Here is a 19,317-nt window from a genome sequence, read left to right as displayed (position 1 = left end):
TAATTGCTTGGTTTCCGCCCCTGGGAGTCCCTGCTCATATTTGTTTTCTTCCTTTCCTGCCCATCCTTCGCCAGGTGGTGCAGCGCATCAAGGCCGTGGAAGCAGAGACTCGCTTGCTGGTGGTGGACAAAGAGACCGACGAGTACCTGCGGAGCCTGCAGCTCACCTGCACTGAGGAGATGGCCCGCACGGGCATTGTGGCAAACCCCGAGGTCTTGCCGGTCAAGCCGACTGCAAGCGACAACAACGGCGAGGCCTGGAAGCCCCAGCTGGACCTGAGCAACCGAAACCTCAAGAGGCACAAGCACAGCTTGAGCTCAGAGAGTGGGAAGAAGGTAAGGCCAATTTCGGGCGCATTTGGAGGGTCGTGTGGGTGTAACTCTGGGCAGCCAGAGGTTTCTGGGTTGCTCTGGACTTTCCAGTATGATGGCGGCCATGCGCAAGCGTGATTTACTGTATTTTTCGCTCTATAAGACGCACCAGACCATAAGACACACCTAGTTTTTGGAGGAGGAAAACAAGAAAAAAATAATTCTGAATCTCAGAAGCTGGAACAACAAGAGGGATCGCTGCGCAGCGAAAGCAGCAATCCCTCTTGCTGTTCTGGCTTCTGAGATAGCTGCGCAGCCTGCATTCGCTCCATAAGACGCACACATTTCCCCTTACTTTTTAGGAGGGAAAAAGTGAGTCTTATAGAGCAAACTCCGCTTATAGCACACTTGCACCACTTTATGTCATGGCTCCCCTCAAAGAATCCTGGGAGCTGTAGTTTGTCAAGCGCGCTGGCCTCGCAGAGCTGCAGTTCCCAGCACCCATTGCAAATGACAGTTCCCATGAATGTTATAGAGTGGTATGAGAGCATACTTTGAAGGCATGCTGCACATGCCTGACGGAGTTTGCATTTAAAGAGGAAGCTACCTCATTTGCAATTTCTGAAACAACACGTGAAACAGAGAGCAGACGGCCTTTGAAATTCTGGATTTTGCAAAGCAGTTTGCCGGCCAAGTTATGCGTAACAGAATGTGTATACTTGTGTGCATAGAAATGCCCCTCTTGGTGAAACTAAGATGCAAAAATGCATTGTATTGGGGGAATTGTATTGCAAAAAAATGTGTACTTTGGGCAAAATTGCTAACAATGATGTGGATATCGGGAGAGATCAGCACTGAAATGCATGACGGATTTTCATGAGGACTAGCCAAACCTATATGGAAATGTGTAGATGTTAAGGTTTGGGAAATGAGCTACTGAAAGAGGCTGAAATGGTCAGATTCCACCATCCCTTTCCCAGCCACTGAAAACGCCTGATTCTGTTTCTCTTGGGCTGGAGGTGGCAGATGGACTTGCTTTGAAGGAATACAAAAAGGCTGGGTGGGTGGGTAGGGGCACCCAGCAGCATTTTGACTGGACATTGGGAGTGAGTGTCAGGACTGTGATGAATACGCAGCAGAGGGAGGTTTATAGTTGGGCTTTCCTGCACCAGGGAGGGGTGTGGTGGTGGGAGGGATAATCTGGCATTAGCGGAAGGGGAAGGGTTAGGGGAATGAAGTGGTCCTTAGTTACTCTGTGGCAAATGAGGTCAAGATGTGTCGTTAGGGCTCTATTTACAGGCTCCTGGGGTCACGCCATCAGCAGATTCTCTAGGCTGAAAAGGGGGCTAAGATATTAGCTCCATTAATTCCGACCTCATTTGGTGGTTTGTAGCAAAACAGGCAGGCAAAACGGGAATTCTGCGACCACAAAACCCAGATTCTGTGTCCTGAATAATTGAAGGGAAGCTAAGCAGGTTTGCAAAAGTTTGCAGACAGTTTTGGATTGGCTCTCGATAGAGTAAAGGGTATCTGTTTGGGTGTGGGCAGAAGGAACTGCATGGGTAACTGAATTCCCAAAATTTGTTTGAAGTATTGTTCCTCCTCCTCCTACCCAGGCTTCCAAAACTTCTTCTGCATCAGACATGACTCACCTTGGTTCTATGCAAATGTAATTAAATTGGAGAAATAAATGACAACAATAATAAAACAAGTCAGAATTGCTACCTAGCTGAGAAACTTGACAAAAAATTTCTTCTCTCATCCTGTATTGGAAATGGTTTTTCATAGTGGTGTTTAGACAGGCAGCCTTGTTTTAAAAAAGCAGCCTCAATGTGGACTAGTGATTTGTGAGCTTTGAAATGCAGTTAAATTTACAGAATAATCCTATCCACATATGCCTGGCCTTTGCATAGGCCATTGTGTGTAAGAGAGAGGTATATTGGGGTTTTGGTTGCTGCTGTGTTTTAATTTGTATTTTGAATCCAGTTGTTTTTTTTTTTAATGCTGCTTTTCATTTTATAGTTAAATTTGATTCTGAAATGTGTGCATTTCCGCCCTGGGAACTTTGGGTGTTGGGCAGATAATTATTATTATTTGAAATGAGCACATGAATAAATATTTTTAATGGGGCTTGCTCCCAGGCAAGGGCAAACAATCTTGCACCAGGTACGTCTTAAACCGGTCAAGAACCCTACTGATTTTATAGGTGTCTTTGCATTGTAACAAGCCCCAGGCCAGGAGCCCTGATAACCTCAGGCAAGCGCATGTAGCTCAGCTCCTGAGAATGCCGTCATGTTCCCTTGACTCCTTTACAAATGCACTTCCGCTCTTGCTCTGCGCAGGCTTTTGAAAAAGAGAAAAAGCAACAGTGAACAGAGAGGGTTACCATCAGGTCAGGTTTATAAAGCTTAAATTACAGCTGCTGCGAAACACCTTATTAGAGAGACCCTGGGGCAGGATCTGCAGCCTTCCCAGCACTAATTAGCCCACTTGTGATGTTTTCCAGGGGAGTGGGTGGAAATCGCTCTTGCATGTTGTGAATGGATCGCTAAGGGGGAGGGAAGCATCAGCCCCACTCCTGAGTAAAGTTGAACTCATGGCAGGGTGTACCCCACTACAGTGGTACCTTGGTTTAAGAACAGCTTAGTTCATGAACAACTTGGATTAAGAACGCTGCAAACCCTGAAGTAAGTGTTTTGGTCTGTGAACTTTGCCTTGGAAGCAGAACATGTTCCGCTTCCTGTTGCGTGTGTTCCATTTGTAAATTGAGTCCCCCCCTGCTATGGGAAAGCACGCCTTGGTTTAAGAACGGACTTCCGGAATGGATTAAGTTCGTAAACCAAGGTATCATCGTATGTTTTTTTAAAAAAGGGAATAAATTAAATTATATTCCCCATGGAAATCTCAGTTCTGCAACCTGCCGAACTGAGGCAGATAAGCATATTTACATTTTTGTCCCACCCTTCTCTTATTCTGCATTATTGGGATGAGGGTCAGTGACTAACATTTTCTGTCTGCTCTAACTTTTGTTCATCCATATGCCCCCTCAGCTAGCTTCTCAGAGTTCAGTACATAAATGTACTTGTGCTTTCAGGTTCATACTGAAGTATAGACCTGCTCTTTTTAAAAAAATTAAAATTAAAATCCATTTCTGACATCTTGCAGGATCGTTGCCTTTGGCGCACAGCACTGGCCTGGCCGCTCTCAGACAGACTTTTAACTGGTGAGGCTGAGATTTAGGATCTTCTGCCGCAGAGCTGCAGACCCTCCTCAAACGTTTTCCAGATTCTATACAGGGCTGGCTTTTAAAAACTCAAAGCATTCATATCCAGCCCAGGAAAGGTTCGTTTTATGTCTTTTATCAGAGGAGCTCTGATTGTGAGGGAAGATTGCATGGTGGCATGTTTTTGGCCTCAACAGCGTGCTTTTCTGAGAGGACAAGGAAGATTCATGGCGGTTTGAGAGCCTGCCACGTTGCTGACACAGTCCAGTTTAAACTGTTGCTAGAACCAATGAGACATGTTATTGTCCCAGGCAGGTAGCTCAGTTGGTTAGAGCTTGGTGCTGATAACGCCAAGGTTGCAGGTTCGATTCTTGTATGGGACAGCTGCATATTCCTGCACTGCAGGGGGTTGGATTAGATGATACTCAGGGTCCCTTCCAACTCTACACTTCAATGATTTGGCGTGGCTTGTTGTTGGTTACCCTCTAGAACAGCAGCGGGGATAGTTTTCTCAGCCCGAGGGCTGCATTTTCCTGTGGGCAACCTTCCAGGGGCCACATGCCTGCAGTGGGGAGGGCTAGAGGCAAAAGTGGGCAGGAGAATGAGTGTCAATATTATCTTCGTACAGCGGGCTAGTTTCTACATCCACTGCGCTTTCCATCCTCCAGGCAAGCAGGAGACATCATCAGAATTCAAGGACATGTCCCAGGCAGGCAACAATCCTCCAGGAGGGGATGGAGCAGGGGCGTGGCTTCGGGAGAGTTCTGAGGGCCAGATAAGAAGCTTGGAGGGCTGTAGGTTCCCCACCCCACTTATAAAACATGTTGATGCTCCTCTTGGCACCTTGACCCCCTTGGCTTTTCCTTCTCTCTGCCTGTCACCACCATTCTTATTATCGCTATCATTTCCCTCTGTTGTTTCCCCTTCACCGTGCTACAGTTCCCAGCACCCTTAAACTACGGTTCCCATTATGCCTTGGCAGGAAGTGCTTTAGATGCGCGCTGAACGTGCTTGAAATCTGCGGTGTGGATCTGCCAGCGTTCTTGCAGAAAGCGCAAGCCCGCAACCGAGGGAGGGCCCGGGGCGGGCATGGGATCAAAGTGTGCACTCGGTGCCATACGCATGACCTCAGAGCATCCTCCTCTCCTTCTCCCGCCTCCCATTAGAGTTCTGGTCAGGAACTTGAACCGCCTGGTTGTTTTTGAGTCGGGGTGTTGGCAGGAAGCCCCTCCCAAGAAGGAAGGTATCCACCCCGCAACAGAAATTTCCTCTGCAGCTGTATTTTTAGTGAAACACAAAGCAAGTGGAAACGGTTGGGAGGTGGGAGCAAGATTAGCATCAGGATGGGCTAGGCTGGGCCCCAAGTTTGTTCCCAGGGACACAGGCGAGTGCCGTGGGTCTCTGGACCAAAGGAGCTTCAGATTCCCAGCAGAAAGGGTGGCTGCTGCTGAGGAATTGTGCACCAATGTCTCAGTGCAAGACTTGGCAGTGTGATGTTTCCATGGCCAGGATCAGGCCGCTGGGTGGAAAAGAACAATACTATAAAATCATCTTGTTAGTCGTCATGCTGGCTCTAAAGAGATGGTAGTAGTACCCCAACATCTTGACCCTCTTCTTCCATTGCCCAGGATTTTTGTTTATTTATTGTGTATTTGCTGCATTTATATCCCACCCTTCCTCTGAGGAGTACATGGCTCTTTTCCTCCCCATCTCACCCTCACGACAACCCTGTGAGGGAGGTTAGGCTGAGAGCGAGTGACTGAGATCACCTGGTGAGCTTCATGACAGAGTGGGGGATTTGAACCCTGGTTTCCTAGGCCTTAGTCCGATGTTCTGATCACTACACCATGCTGGCATTGCATGTGGTGATAAGAGGTTTTGGCTCAAAAACTGCCTCAGTGAATGTTTTACGCAGATAAAATGGGTACAAAGATGCATAGTTTGCGTAATACAAAAGTGCTTCAGAGACAGTGTTTCACGCGGGTTGAAAAATATCAATTTGTAGATTGATGGAGAAACAGGAAGTAGGAGACTTAATGAACGAACACATGCAAAACGGAGACATATCAAGTGATCTTGAGCGTGCAATAAGGAACAAAAACCTCATTATCCAAAGGGGCACTCCCTTATCCCTGATCTATCTCAAATGAGATAGTGAGAGCCAGTGCGGTACAGTGGTTAGAATATTATTTAATAATAATAATAATAATAATAATAATAATAATAGTAATAATAATTTATTTGTACCTTGCCCATCTGGCTGGGTTTCCCCAGCCACTCTGGGCGGCTTCCACAAAGACAAAAAATACACTAATATGTCAAACATTAAAAACTTCCCTGAACTTCCTATAACCCAGGAGACCAGGGTTCGAAACCCACTTGGCTATGAAGCTCCCTGGGTGCCCTTAGGCCTGTCATTACCTCGCAGGGTTGTTGTGGGGACTAAATGAGGAGCAGCTGCCACTTTTTTCTTCCCTGGTTTCCTGCCTTGTGAATGGAAAGGATTGGGGGGTCTCAAATTCTCAATCTCTCTCTAGCCAGATAAGAAAGAGTGTTGTGTTTCTTTTTAAAAAATGTAAACTTCCTTTATTCAGGGAATTAATTAATAAGCCAGAAACTTTCAAACTCACTCGCTGGCTTGTAAGAATATTAAATAGCTGTAAACTAATTAGGAATATGTTGGCAGGACCCAGGCGACTGCGTGAGCTCTCGTGTACTCCTTATTCTGCAGATCCCCAGCTTAATCTTTTACATCTGACTGTTTAAGCGTTTGCCTGACAAACAGAGCTGCATTCAGGCAAGCCACAGATTTAAGTGGTGGCTTTAAAGTTCTCTGAAGGGCCTTTTAATTCCATTAATGGGTTGGCGAATGCGGGATTAACGGGTCATTTAAGACCTCTGAGCGGCTCTTCGTTGGGATTTCTGATAAAGGAGCTCTGGGGGAAAACCCAAAGGCCCCAGTAGACCAGAGTTGATTTTCCCACGGGTTTGAAGGGAGCAGGAGGTGTTTTAGAAGCTCCCTGAGGGACTGGAAGAGTTAGAGGCAAAATGAGCAGTAGTCAGGTGCTGACAACTCAGAACCATGGAAGGGACCCGAGGGTCATCAACAATGCAATGCCCCCTGCAAGGCCATGGGTGGCAAAAGAGAGAAAGAGTTGAGATTGCAAAGTTGTGCACTTGGAACAATTGACTTCTCAGTGTGCATTTGTGATGATTTGCACTCATGATGGTGCTGGCACTCTGATTCCATAAGAAGAGCCTGATGAATCAGGCCAGAGGGGACCTAACTTGCCTGACATCCTGTTCTCCCATGGCCAACCAGAAGCCAGTGGGAAACACTCAAGCAGAACCCTCAAACATCTGAGGCTGTAGGAGAAGGCTTTGAGGTCAGGGAAGATGATGTCCGGCTTCAGTCCCCTCACCTCTTGTTTTTAGAAAACAAGCACTTCTCTCAAATTTGAGATAGGCCAGTGTGTCTGGTCCCCAGGAAAGCAAGATGTTCAACTTGGTGCAGAGAGGGGTGGGGGAGAGGAATTATTTTGAGCCAGGGCCGAGGCTTTTCAGAGGCGTGTGAACTAGTAATGGAGGTGGTGCCTCTGAGCCGGACTTGTTCTCCTTCCCCTTACCACCAAATAACCATAAACTTGTAAAGTCCACAAACTGGAAGCCTCAGGTCTCAGTTCCTCTCTTCTTAGAGATTAGATGCAATGATTCATGGCTGCTGTTGTCCCTGGATACCTTTTTGCAGGGGAAAGAACATCAACAGACTTGGCTTCACGATCTCCTCCACCCCATCTTCGGTGTCCTTTAGGGCCTCCTTTTGCTATCTCGGAACCAAGCTGCTCACAGTTCTGTTCTCTTTCGGGGAAAGGACCTGCTGGTGATGTTTCCTGGAAGTAAAGCTGTGTTTATGCCAATGGCCCAAGCAATTTGGTGATGATGGGTGGTGAGGAAAGAGTTCCTTTAACATGTCTGTGATGATCTCTAGGGATGGGAGATCGCTAGGGAGGGGGGAGAAAGTCGACCCAACTGACAATTAAAAGCGAACCTGCCGAATTCACACTTTGCAAAACAATGCAAGAACCAAAACACAGCCTCCTTGGAAATACGTGCTTTCCTGACTTTTGCAGTGCAGTTGTAATGGGTACAAAAATGCATGTGCTAAGGTAAAGTGTCCATAAAAACGCATATATTGGTAAAAAATAACATGCAACAGGGGAAAAATTGCTTTGTAAACAAGTGTACTTTAGGCAAAATTGAATACAAAACGTGTATATTGGGAGGAATTTGCACTAAAATGCTGATAAATTCTAAGGAGGGTTTTCAACAATGCAAACTGATGTGGTGAACTGAATTTAAGACTGGAAAAATGAGAAGCTGAAAATGACAGATTTCCCTCTGCTTAGGGATCACCCAAGGTGGCTGGGCAATCTTCTCAGGATTCAGAAAAAGCCAATCTCTTGCAGTTTTGCAGAGGATACTGCAAGGGCACTTTGGCAGCTGCCACCGATGCTGGGTCAGCGCTAGTGTGCCAGCGTTGGTGGGTGGCCCCAAGGGGGTGTGATGAGAGCAAGGAGGCTCCCCTGGGTTGTGGGTGGGCTTGCTCCTTGGTGAGAGATTGGAGCAGCCGGCAGGTGCATGCGTGTTGGTTCACCTGGCTCCCAAGAGTGAAGTGGAATGGCAGGGAGCTGCATCTGTGGTTAGAGCATGAATCCAGCTCACAAACACATATTCAGTGTGATTGGTGGGAGATTTTGCTACTTCATATTCTTTTGATTGGTTGGTTGTAATTAGAATCCTGTTAACTGCTTTAGAGTGGGTGTTTTGGGGCCCCAAAGCAGTATGTATAGATAAATCGTAACATTTATCCAGTTTTTAAGGATTATTTTATGGATTGTGTTATTGTATGATTAAAGAAAAATCTGTTTGCCTGTTTGCAAATTGCTCTATGGCTTTTGCAAAGGGTGGCAACATAAATTATCTAGCTAAGGAACACATTGCTACATTGGAACCCCTGAGAAATTATCCCCTTCTTTCATACCACTAGGGTAGCCATGCAAACCCCCTTTTCAACATGCCAGGGAGCTGCCTTTTAGCCTTTTACACACACAGTGGTCAAGATAACTTGCCTTTTTTAAAAAACCTCTGGCAAGAAACAACCTCCCTGGCTGACTGTTCTGAACAAAGGCTGGGATCTGTGGACAGGTTCCCAAATGCTTCAGCTGTAATTCAGAGCAATATATCAGGATTATCATGCCAGGTTAATAGCTATGAAGCCTTCTTGATAGACTCTGATTAAAAGCACCTTCAGAAGCCAAGTGCGTCATAATGGAGACAGATCTGCCACTCTGGAAAAGCCTGCAGTGATGGAGAGCAGAATCCGTCAGGGTCTTGCAGACAGAATAGTCAGTGGATTGGAGTGCTGTTCCTGTAAGCAAGGGCTTTTGGGGGGGGGGTAGTGGGGGGAAAGACGGTTAAAATGGAGACATGGCAGGGCAGGCTTCGCCAACCTGGTGCTCCCCAGATGTTTGGGACTGCAGCCTCGTTCAGCACAGCTGTAGGATGCTGGGGCTGATGGCAGCTGTAGTTTAAAACATCTGGAGGGTGTGAGGTTGAAGCACAGGAGGGAGGCAGAGTTGCTCTTGTGCTTGAATCTTGTTTGTGGGTTTCCCACTGGGGCATTTAGTTGGCCACTGTGAGAGCAGGATGCTGGACTAGATGGGTCATCGATCTGGTCCAGCAGGCTCTTCTTATGATCCTAGATTAGGGAAGGCTTGGCTAGATCTCTGTTCTGATCTTGCAGGGCACTATTTACATTCCTGCTAAAGATCTCGATTAGCCGCTTAGCTTTAATTAACAGCACTGTTATGTCAGCTCAAAATTTCCTCTTGTGTTGACAGTAAGCCATCTAAAGTGCTGTTCCTGGCCTAGGTAACATTTCAAGGCCAGCAGCTTTGGTTGTTGGTGTGGAAACCCTCTCAGTCAAAACCAAGAGGTTTCCCCACCCAGCTGTCTTTGGTGAAAATTACATTTATAGCTTTAATAGCAGTAAAAAGTGGAACGTACATAACATGACTGCAGAATCTCTCCAAGAAAGCACCCGTAGTCAAGAAACGGAAGCCAACAGCTCTCTGAGGAGAACCATTTTGCTCTGGAGATGGTGGTATCAACTGAGCTGCCATCGGCCTGCCTGCCATGGCGAGTGACAAAAAGCCAGCACATTCCAGGTACACCCTAGAAGGCTGAGGCCCCACCCTGTACGGTCAATAACTTGTTCCTGCATTATAGCCATTTCCAAAAAGTTTGGGTCACCTGGCTATTTCTCAGAGGCCTCTGAAGCCTGTTTCACCCCCCATTTATCTATAAGCATTCCGTGTTTTTTTTAAAAAAGTGAGCGTCAATACAAGCTGTTCATTGTATGAATCTTAACAAGAATTTGGTACCTGAGCTGCTTTCTTTTCCTTTCCCCTCCTCATTCATTTTTCCTTTTGTGTCATGTCTTTATAGGTTGTTAAACCTGAGGGCTAGGGCTGTGTTGTGCTCTATTGATCTGTAAGTCCCCCTGAGAGCTTTTTCTGGCTGAAGAGCAGGGTGTTAAATGCTTTGAATGAGCAAATAGATAGCAATACTAATGATTTGCGAGTGAGTAGCTTGATCTGAACAGGCAAGACAGCTTTGGGGCCCAGGAGACTGTGAGTAAAGGCAGTGGGATCAAAAAGGTCAAGTTACACATATCTGATTTGAACTCAGCTTGTGAAATATTTAGCTTCAGATTTGAGGCAGGTTTCTAGTGGAACTTTTTTTTTTTTGAAATGTGGGACCTACAGGTTCAGCAAAGAATTATAGACACAATTCTTCTTTGACTTCAGGATTATATTTTTGGATGCTGCCTTAGGAGAGGTTGAGGTGCTTGAAGTGGGGTGAAGATGAGTTGTAGGATTCAATGTGGAGCTGTTTTATGTTGAGCCTTCCCCAATTTGAAGCCTCTTTTGGGCTCCAGCTCCCATCATCCTCAGGCAGCTCCATGGTACCAAACATCTGGAGGGCACCAGGTTGGGGAAGGCTGGTAAAATATGTCTGCTCTAGCATATATCTCCCTAAGGAGATGATGGACTTTTAGGAGGAATTTAAAGATCTTCCTGTTTCCTCAAGGCATTTGATGGCTAGAAGATAGTATTCTTGGTAACCCCATAATCACCAGCTGAGAGAATGTTTTTAGAATGTTTCTAACTGTTTTTAGAATGCCTTTGACTATGTTTTTATTATAATTGGTGTGTTTGCCAGACTGAGCTTTTTCAGGAGGAAGGGCAGGGCAAAACATTGAAATAAATAAGGAATATGGTTCCTTGACAAGGGCCTCTAGTGATACTAGGGTCTCTGCAGCAAGGGAAGGTTGCAGTGTTTGTGACTTCTTAGTTTAGAGAAAGGTTGGGCAAGAGGTGACACAATACATGTTTCCAAAATTATGCATGGCATAGAGAAAGTGGATAGAGAAAAGTCTTTTTCCCTCTCTCATAACACTAGAATTTGTGGACATCCAGCAAAGCAGAATGTTGGAATTCAGGATTTACAGAGGATAGCCATGATGGCTCCACAGTTGGAGGCAGCAATGCTTCTGAATACCAGTTGCTAGAAACCACAGTGGCAGAGAGTCACTCTTGTACTCAGATCCTGCTTGTGGGCTTCCTATTGAGGCATCTATCCCATTGACTCATTGGACTGATCCAGCAGGACTCTTCTTCATCAGGGCTGGTCCAGCCATTGGGCACCCACTTCATGTGGCAGATTTGGGATGGGTGAGAAATACCAGTGAGGGACTGGAGAGCAAAGCAGGGGAGGGGGGGGGAATTAAGAGCTTGCCCTTCATCCTTTCTGCCTTTAAGATGCTGCCCCATCAACAAGGCAGCTTGTTGTGCTACATGAAGTATGGTGTGTGCCTTTGTGGGACCATCTTGTCTGCCTCAGGCAGCGACATTTCTTCATCTGGCCTTGCCAGTCATTAAAAGCAGGAGGACAGGACAATAAAAACGGAGGAAATGTACACAGGAAGTGTGGGGGATTCAGCAGTGGGGCTGATGGGTGCTGCGGGCCCGCAACACCTGGAGAGCACCAGAGAAGGCTGTTCTCTGTTTGCAGCAAGATTGGAACGTGTTGGGCCTGTGCCATGTTGCTAACAGTTCTCCTGTTAACACAGCCGTGACACAAATGAAGAAGCAGGTCAGGAACGCCTTCCAAGCTGGAGCAAACATACTTGATCAGCTCCAGCCAAAAGCAGAGGTCCTTTCTGTCTCCTCTCCAGGCTCACACTACCTTCTTATGCAGCCAGGGTATAAAAGGGTTGGTGGCTTTATTCGTGAATATTGAATATAGTAAGGGCTGCTGTGCCTGTTTGCATGGCTTTCCAAACCCCTGACTTGCCTTGCCAAGCCCCAGCCCATCTCCTTACAGCTCACCCAACCCCCCATCCCATCACAGCTCCTTATCCCCTCACAGCTCCTCTGTGTCACACCACCCAAACTTCTGTTATGGTAAGAAATGCCACTGCTTTCTACAAGTGGTTCTTTCATGCCTTTCACAATCAGTTCTGGATGCCTGTGCCCATTAGGGAGAAAACACCTATCCCTGGTGCTCACGGCCACCTGACTGCCATGGAAGATGTGGATAAATTTTGGGTCGGTTTCAACACTGCATGTTTTCCTTCCTTGCTAAGTTTCCTTCCAGTTTACTGTGAGTCTTGGCGATCTTCAGATAAACTCCCTGATGAATCACTTTGGTACCAGCTGATAATGTGGTGCTTTGTTCTTTCATTCCCTTGGCGCCCTTTTTTCCAGAAAGGTAGATTGTGCTGGTCTCTTGCAGGATAAGCAAAACCAGAGGCCTTGGGGTCCTCTTAAAGTTTGCTGTAATAAATGTGTTGGTCTTTAAAGGTGCCACAGGCTTCTTTGTTGTTTGTGTGCTGCTTGTATACTTGGCTCTGCATAACCCAGTTTATTGTGTAAAACCGAAGAAGTTGAGCAGATTTTTAACTTTAAAAAATCATTTAAAAACAAAGCAGCTATTTTTTTGCCCTCTCTCACACCTTTGTTAGAGGGATGTTTGCCAAGAGGCGAAATCTTAGACCATAATGGCTGCTTTCAGAGTGTATGGAGAGAAAACGGTTCCTGGTCACTCTGTCCTCTTTGCTTTGTCATGGATCAAGATAGATTAGATTCCATCGCAACATTCTTCCCAGCAAAGGGCGGGAATGGATTATATTTGGCCGCTAAGCTGAAAACGGAGCTAATAGACCCTGCCCATCACACCACACACACCCCGCCTCTCCGGAGATGGCGCTGCTCTCTTTGGGGTTATCTGACCCAGCTGATAATTCGTGATTTGTACCTGTAAATTGAAGAATGTGGAAAGGTGAAGATGTGCTGGCTGGGAGTTGTATCCTAAAACATCTCTGCGGTTTCACAGGGTTGGGCGAAGGCTGGCATAGGATATGCAGTGCTCAAAGTGACGTGTGTTGGTAGAGGCGTACGTGAACAGTCGCAAGATGGTTTTTATCAGGGGCTCAGCCACGTGTGTTTCTGGAAGCTGCTGCATTTTGATAAGCTGGGTGGGAATGGATGGCTGAATTCTTGCAAGCTTCTTTTGATTTAATTAACTGGAACATTTGTCCCTGGACAGTTTTCCGAAGGGTAGAGAGGTGGCTGTGTCAGTTTCTTGGACGCAGTGACAAATGCACAGAAGCTGAAGCTCTAATAAAATTTGTCTTTGAGATGTTCTTCCTAATAGTTAAGTTTATGACCTTAACGTGTGATGGGGAGAAAATGGATGGAGGAAAGTTTCTGTCTCTCCCCAAAAAAACACTAGAACTTGCAGACATCCAGTGAAGTTGAATGTTGGAAGCTTCAAGACAGTCAGAAGAAACTACTACTTCACGGAGCACAGAGTTAGATTGTGGAACTCACTTGTACAGGAGGCAGTGATGGCCGACAACTTGGATGCCTTTTAAATGGGATCAGACAAATTCATGGAGGGGAATAAGGCTGTCAGTGACTGGGGAAACCCAGCCAGATGGGAAGGGCAGAAAATAGCAACAACAACAACAACAACAACAACAACAACTCATGATGGGTCTGCTGTAAGATAGTAAAGAAAGATTCATGGCCCTTTTTTGCTCACTCTCCCCCCCATAAATTATTATTGTATATAAATTATTTCCCTTTGCCTTGTACGTGTTCATTTTAAAAGGAATGTACAGAAAAGAACAAAGTCCATTTGGTTTCTAAAATAAAGCCAAGGATCTTACTATGTTTATGCAGAATTTTCAGCTGATCTGCTGAGGAACTTCTGCACATGTTCTAGGAGGGGAGAATAGGATTCTGGGGCAATTTGGGGGGGGACCCATTCGAAACCAAACTGGATGGGATAGGGCAGCTACGTGCTTGTATTTGTTCATCTATAAGAGGGTTGCAGAATCGTTAAGAATACATGCATAAAATGCTTATACTGGGGTAAATGTGCATAGAATACATATATTACTGAAAATAACATTAAAAATGCATACTAGTAGGGGAAGTCACTTTGCAAAAACATGTATCTTATGGAAAACTGTATGTAAGCATATTTATATTAGGAGAAATCTGCTGACAAATTTTCATTAGGCTCCTTAATGTGAGAATTGAATTTAGGATTATCACTTTTCACTGCACAGTTTTCCCACCTTTAAATTGCATAAGGGCATTGCAACGTAAAGGGCTGGACAGAGAGCCAAAATTGTGATTTTGTTAATGTCCACATTTGCTAAGAGGATGTTTGCGGGAACAAAAAAAAAAGTGTGTTGTAACTTTACACACAGGCAGCTCCTGCAGGAACGGAAATCAAGGTCATCTGCTGGCCTTGCTAAATAGCAAATGCTGCTGCTGTTATTATTAATGATAATATTTATTCAAAAGCCTGAGCTCAGTAGCGCTAAGAGGATGAGATTTGGGAGGCAGGCATGCCCATTTACTGGCAACAAGATGTTCCTTTGCCAGCTGTTCTTAGTTTGGTTTGGACTTCGACATGAGCTTAGTTCAAATGTAACACCCAACCGTGGTTTCAGGCCCAGTGCCAGTGGTTGACCAGGTCAGGCACTGACTAAGGAACCCTGGAGCTTGGAAGGGGGACACCAGAGTGCCAGTATGGTGCAGGGGTTAGAATGTTGGGACTATGGCCCGGGAGACCAAGGTTCGAATCCACACAGCCCTGAAACTCACTGGGTGACCTTGGCCCAGTTACTGCCTCTCAGCCTTACTCAGCTCACAGTGTTCTTGTATGGATAAAACGGGGCGAGGGAGAACTATGTACCTGACTTTGAGCACCTTGGAGGAAAGGCAGGATACAGTGGTACCTCGGGTTAAGTACTTAATTCGTTCCGGAGGTCTGTTCTTAACCTGAAACTGTTCTTAACCTGAAGCACCACTTTAGCTAATGGGGCCTCCTGCTGCTGCCGTGCCACCGGAGCATGATTTCTGTTCTCATCCTGACGCAAAGTTCTTAACCCGAGGTACTATTTCTGGGTTAGCGGAGTCTGTAACCTGAAGCGTATGTAACCCAAGGTACCACTGTATAAATGTAATCAAGTAAAAAAGAAAAAGAAACCTCACTGGCCCAACCCATCACCATTCACTGACTGCCCGCCCACTAGGCCCCTGGATGCTTTTTAGCAGCACGTGATGGAGCTGCTTTTGAAAGTGACCCAAGCGCAGGTCTCATCTGTGGTGGCTGCCTGCTATTTTAAATTACCAAGAACATAATGGTCCACCTCATAGATCTACAAAACCTATTCTTCTCTAGATCTGTAGGCCAGGGCATCGATACCTCATAACAACAGCCTGCTAGATCAGACCAGTGGCCCATATAGTCCAGCAACCCGTTCTCTCCACTCCTGTGGTTTCTGGCAACTGGAAATTGAGACGCATTTCTGTCTCCGAACGTGAAGGCAGAGCATAGCCATCATGGTCAGGAGCCATTGGTAGCTTTCCCTTCCGTGAATTTGTCCAATCCTTTTTTAAAGCCATCTAAGCGGGTGGCGCTGTGGGTTAAACCACAGAGCCTAGGACTTGTTGATCAGAAGGTCGGCGGTTCGAATCCCTGCGATGGGGTGAGCTCCCGTTGCTCAGTCCCTGCTCCTGCCAACCTAGCAGTTCGAAAGCACGTCAAAGTGCAAGTAGATAAAGAGGTACCGCTCCGGCGGGAAGGTAAACGGCGTTTCCTTGTCCCCCGAAATGAGAGCTGAATGATGACACACAGGCGATAATTCCATTTGCAAGATAGCAAGAGAGGGCCTGCACCCGCCCCCAATCTGCACCAGGTGGCCTGCAGAGAACAGCAGCGCAGACACAGCAAGAGAGGCTGTGTGGAGCAATGGGAAGAGTCTCTTGATTCTGGCCAGGATTCAGATCTTCTGCTTAGCTGCTATTGACAACGGCTCACTGGTAGCGCATTTGCTTTGCACACAGAAGGTCCCAGGTTCAGTCCCTGACACTTTCAGGTAACCCTGGGAGAGATCGCCTGTGCCAGACCCTGCAGAGCTACTGCCAGTCAGTGCAGTCACTACTGAGCTAGAAGCGCCAACAGTTTGACTCGATAAAAGGTAACTTCCTGTTATTTTGGGGGGGGAAACCATAGCTCAGCAATATACCACTGCAGCTGCTATTATTATTATTATTATTATTATTATTATTATTATTACTACTACTACTACTACTACTCACCCCATCATCAGCAGATACCACGGCAGATTACAACAATTAAAAGTCAGGATTAAAAATAGTTATATTGCATTTTAAGGAAGAGGATGGGACCTAAAAACGCACATCTCAGGTGTCAAAGGCCAGGGTAAAGAGCCATGTCTTCAACATTTGTCAAAATCCATATAGTGAAGAAGCTGGGTATGCGTCTGTGAGGAGAGAATTACAAAATTCAAGGACTGCTACAAAAAAGGCCCTCTCCTGGGCTGCCACCATGCATTTCGGCACCTTTCCATGCGCTGCTCTGGTTCGCCAGAAGCGGCTTAGTCATGCTGGCCACATGACCCGGAAGCTGTACGCCAGCTCCCTCGGCCAATAAAGCGAGATGAGCGCCGCAACCCCAGAGTCGGTCATGGCTGGACCTAATGGTCAGGGGTCCCTTTACCTTTACCTTTTTAAGTCTGTGGCCATCACAATCTCCTGTGGGGGAGAGTTCCAGAGTTTAACTCTGTGCTGCATAGAGATTGACTTTTTTTTAATCTGTCCCGAGTCTTCCAACATTCAGCTTCATTGGATGACCATGATTTCTTCTGTTAGGAAAGAGTTGGAAAAACTTTTCTCAGTCCGCTTTCTCCATGCCATGCATAATTTCATAAACTTGTCATGTCGCCTCTCACTCGCCTTTTCTCTGAACTGAAAAGCCCCAAATGCTGCAACCGTTCCTCACACCATTCCCTTCGCTCCATGCCCTTGATCTTGCGTTGGGGCCTTTCTTGTGGGTGAGGTTGGTGATCACTTGGCTTCTGCACCCACAGCCCTCCTCCTCCTCCCCTCCCACTTGCCCACTGGCTGTTCCAAAATACTTTGTACCCTCTTTGTCAGACTGTTCTTGCTCCAGGAGATAAGGGGAGAACGGAGCAATGCCGGGAATGTTGGCGCGCTCCCGGGGCAGCTGCTTCAGAACTTGCTGTACAGTTTGGGCTCCGAGATAAACCGTGAAGAGGAACTGTGTTCCTTGCTGATAAGGTTTTTCGGACACTGGCTCCTTTCCCACCCTGTTCTGCTTGGGGAAAGCCTGCAAGAATCCTGATCACATCCCTCCACTTAATTAAAGGGGAATAACTGTACTGAGGGATGGGTGCATGTTTACACCTGGCTAGCCCACAGTGGGCCAGGAATAGTCAACTTTCCATTCTGATCTTGGGGCTAGACCAGACTTCCCAAACCTGATGGCCACCAGATATTTTGGACTACAATTCCCCATCAAACCCAGCCAGTCGATGGGAGCTCTAGTCCAAAATGTCTGGAGGAAACCAGGTTATGGGAGGCTGTTTCAGACTGTTGTCAGCAGCTGCTGGTGTTTTTTGCTGCCTCAGGCACAACCTTACGCCTGCCAGGTGTTTTGAACTACAACTCCCATCAGCCCCAACATTATACTGTGCTGGTTAGGGCTGATGGGAGTTCAAGGCACCAGTAGGCTGGGAAAGGCTGACCTACTAGGTGGCATTTCTGTGTGGTCATGAGAACATAAGATCACCAAATCTTACCAGATCACGGATATCAAAGCTGAAATCCTTCCTGCTTACTTTACAATTGAGTTTTTTACCACTTAATTTTTATAGGAGTATGGTGTGATGGGAGGATAAACTTATTGTCACAACCAAAGCAGCAGAGTGGCTGGAACAGTGATTTTTTCTTCTTCAGCTGGTACTGCTTTGTCCTTCAGTGAAACAGTAGCCTGTCTTTGGCCTGGCATTCTTGTCAGCCAAAAGGGTGACGTTTTCTGCAAGGATGTTGTGTTTGCTCTTTATGGGCCTGATTAGCTGCAGTTTGGCTAACCTGCTTTGGCCTGCTTGAGTACTGACCTCTCTGTGCATAGGTGCCCTGCAGTATACCTGTTCTTGGCCTACTGTGGTCTTGCAGTGGTTAATCTGGTGGAGGCAGTTTGGGTGGTCTTTCAGTGCCAAGATTTGTGCCAACAGGTGGTCCTCAACCCAAGGGCTGAGGAAGGTGGGGCACAGGTTCACCTTTTGCACCAGCACTGATATTTGACCATGGGCGCTAACTGCAGGAACATCATCTATAGATCAGCTAAGAAGCCTCTACGTGCAGAGTGGAGTCAGATGCATGTTTAGAAGGCATGGGATGTTGTGAAAGAATAAGGCTGTTGTATTCTGGTCTGATGCCAGAACCTACAAGGAAAGCAGCAAGGCTGAAGGCTCCTCAGAGGTTGCTGCATCACAGACAGCTCTGAGTGAGCAACTTGCTCTGTCAAAGGTTGGGATCAGACTAAGGCTTTTATATCTGCACAGGAGAGGAAGGTCAGAAGTGCACAGCAAAAAGTTCTGCACAGGAAGGTCAAAAGTACACAGGAAGGTCCAATGTTTAGCCTGAGAAACAGAAATTTAACCAGGTGTCTTCTCCCCCTCTGATTGGCTGAGAGGTTGGGATGAGGTGAAAATAATGTGTATAAATCAAGGTGGAAAATAAAGTAATTGAAGAATTAACAGTTGAAGCGTTCAAGAGCTTAAAAGCGCTGAAATACTTTGAGGTGAATATTGGAAATAGTATAGTTGAGTACTGCAGCAGAAAAAAGCCCAAGGAAGACCTAAAAGGGACCTAAAAGCTGGATTGAGGGTTGCAGATCAATAAGTATTGGCTTGTTTAATAATAGGTTTAGCTGAATGTGTTTATTTTTTCCTGTGTTTCTTTTACATACTCTTACAGCTAACACCTCAAACTATAAAGCTTGTTTTCTTTTTGGAAAAAAATACTGCTGCCTAACTTGTTGCCTTACTAAAACTTTAAATAAAGCATAGTTTGTTTTGGATAATTGGGTTGATGCCTCCCTTTTCACCCCATGCCTAAGTGTCATGCCATTCTACCCAGTATAGGGAGTTGGGCCAGCTAAAGTCCAAAAGTGGGAAAAACTAGTAGTGGTGGTGATGATAGGGAGACGATACCCATTGGCGGAAGTGGTGATGCTAACAAGACGTGGGGGACTGGTTTGCTTCCCTCTCATGGTGCAGACCACAGCCTGTGCTGTCACAAAAGCACATTT

At 46.2% G+C, this 19,317-nt stretch overlaps 1 protein-coding gene across 2 annotated transcripts in view; it reads left to right on the top strand.

Moving 5' to 3' along the window:
* NHERF2 (NHERF family PDZ scaffold protein 2) overlaps positions 1–19,317 on the top strand; it is a 58,745-nt gene that overhangs the window by 7,941 nt on the left and 31,487 nt on the right. For both annotated transcript variants that reach the window (XM_079952844.1, XM_079952843.1), the window contains exon 2: positions 75–335. In XM_079952844.1, coding sequence (XP_079808970.1) covers positions 75–335 — 261 coding nt within the window. The remainder of the gene's footprint in view (positions 1–74; positions 336–19,317) is intronic.

This window comes from Podarcis cretensis (genome assembly GCF_951804945.1).
Source record: "Podarcis cretensis genome assembly, chromosome: 14".
In the NCBI taxonomy this organism is placed as follows: domain Eukaryota; kingdom Metazoa; phylum Chordata; class Lepidosauria; order Squamata; family Lacertidae; genus Podarcis; species Podarcis cretensis.
This window is presented reverse-complemented; position numbering and strand designations above follow the sequence as displayed.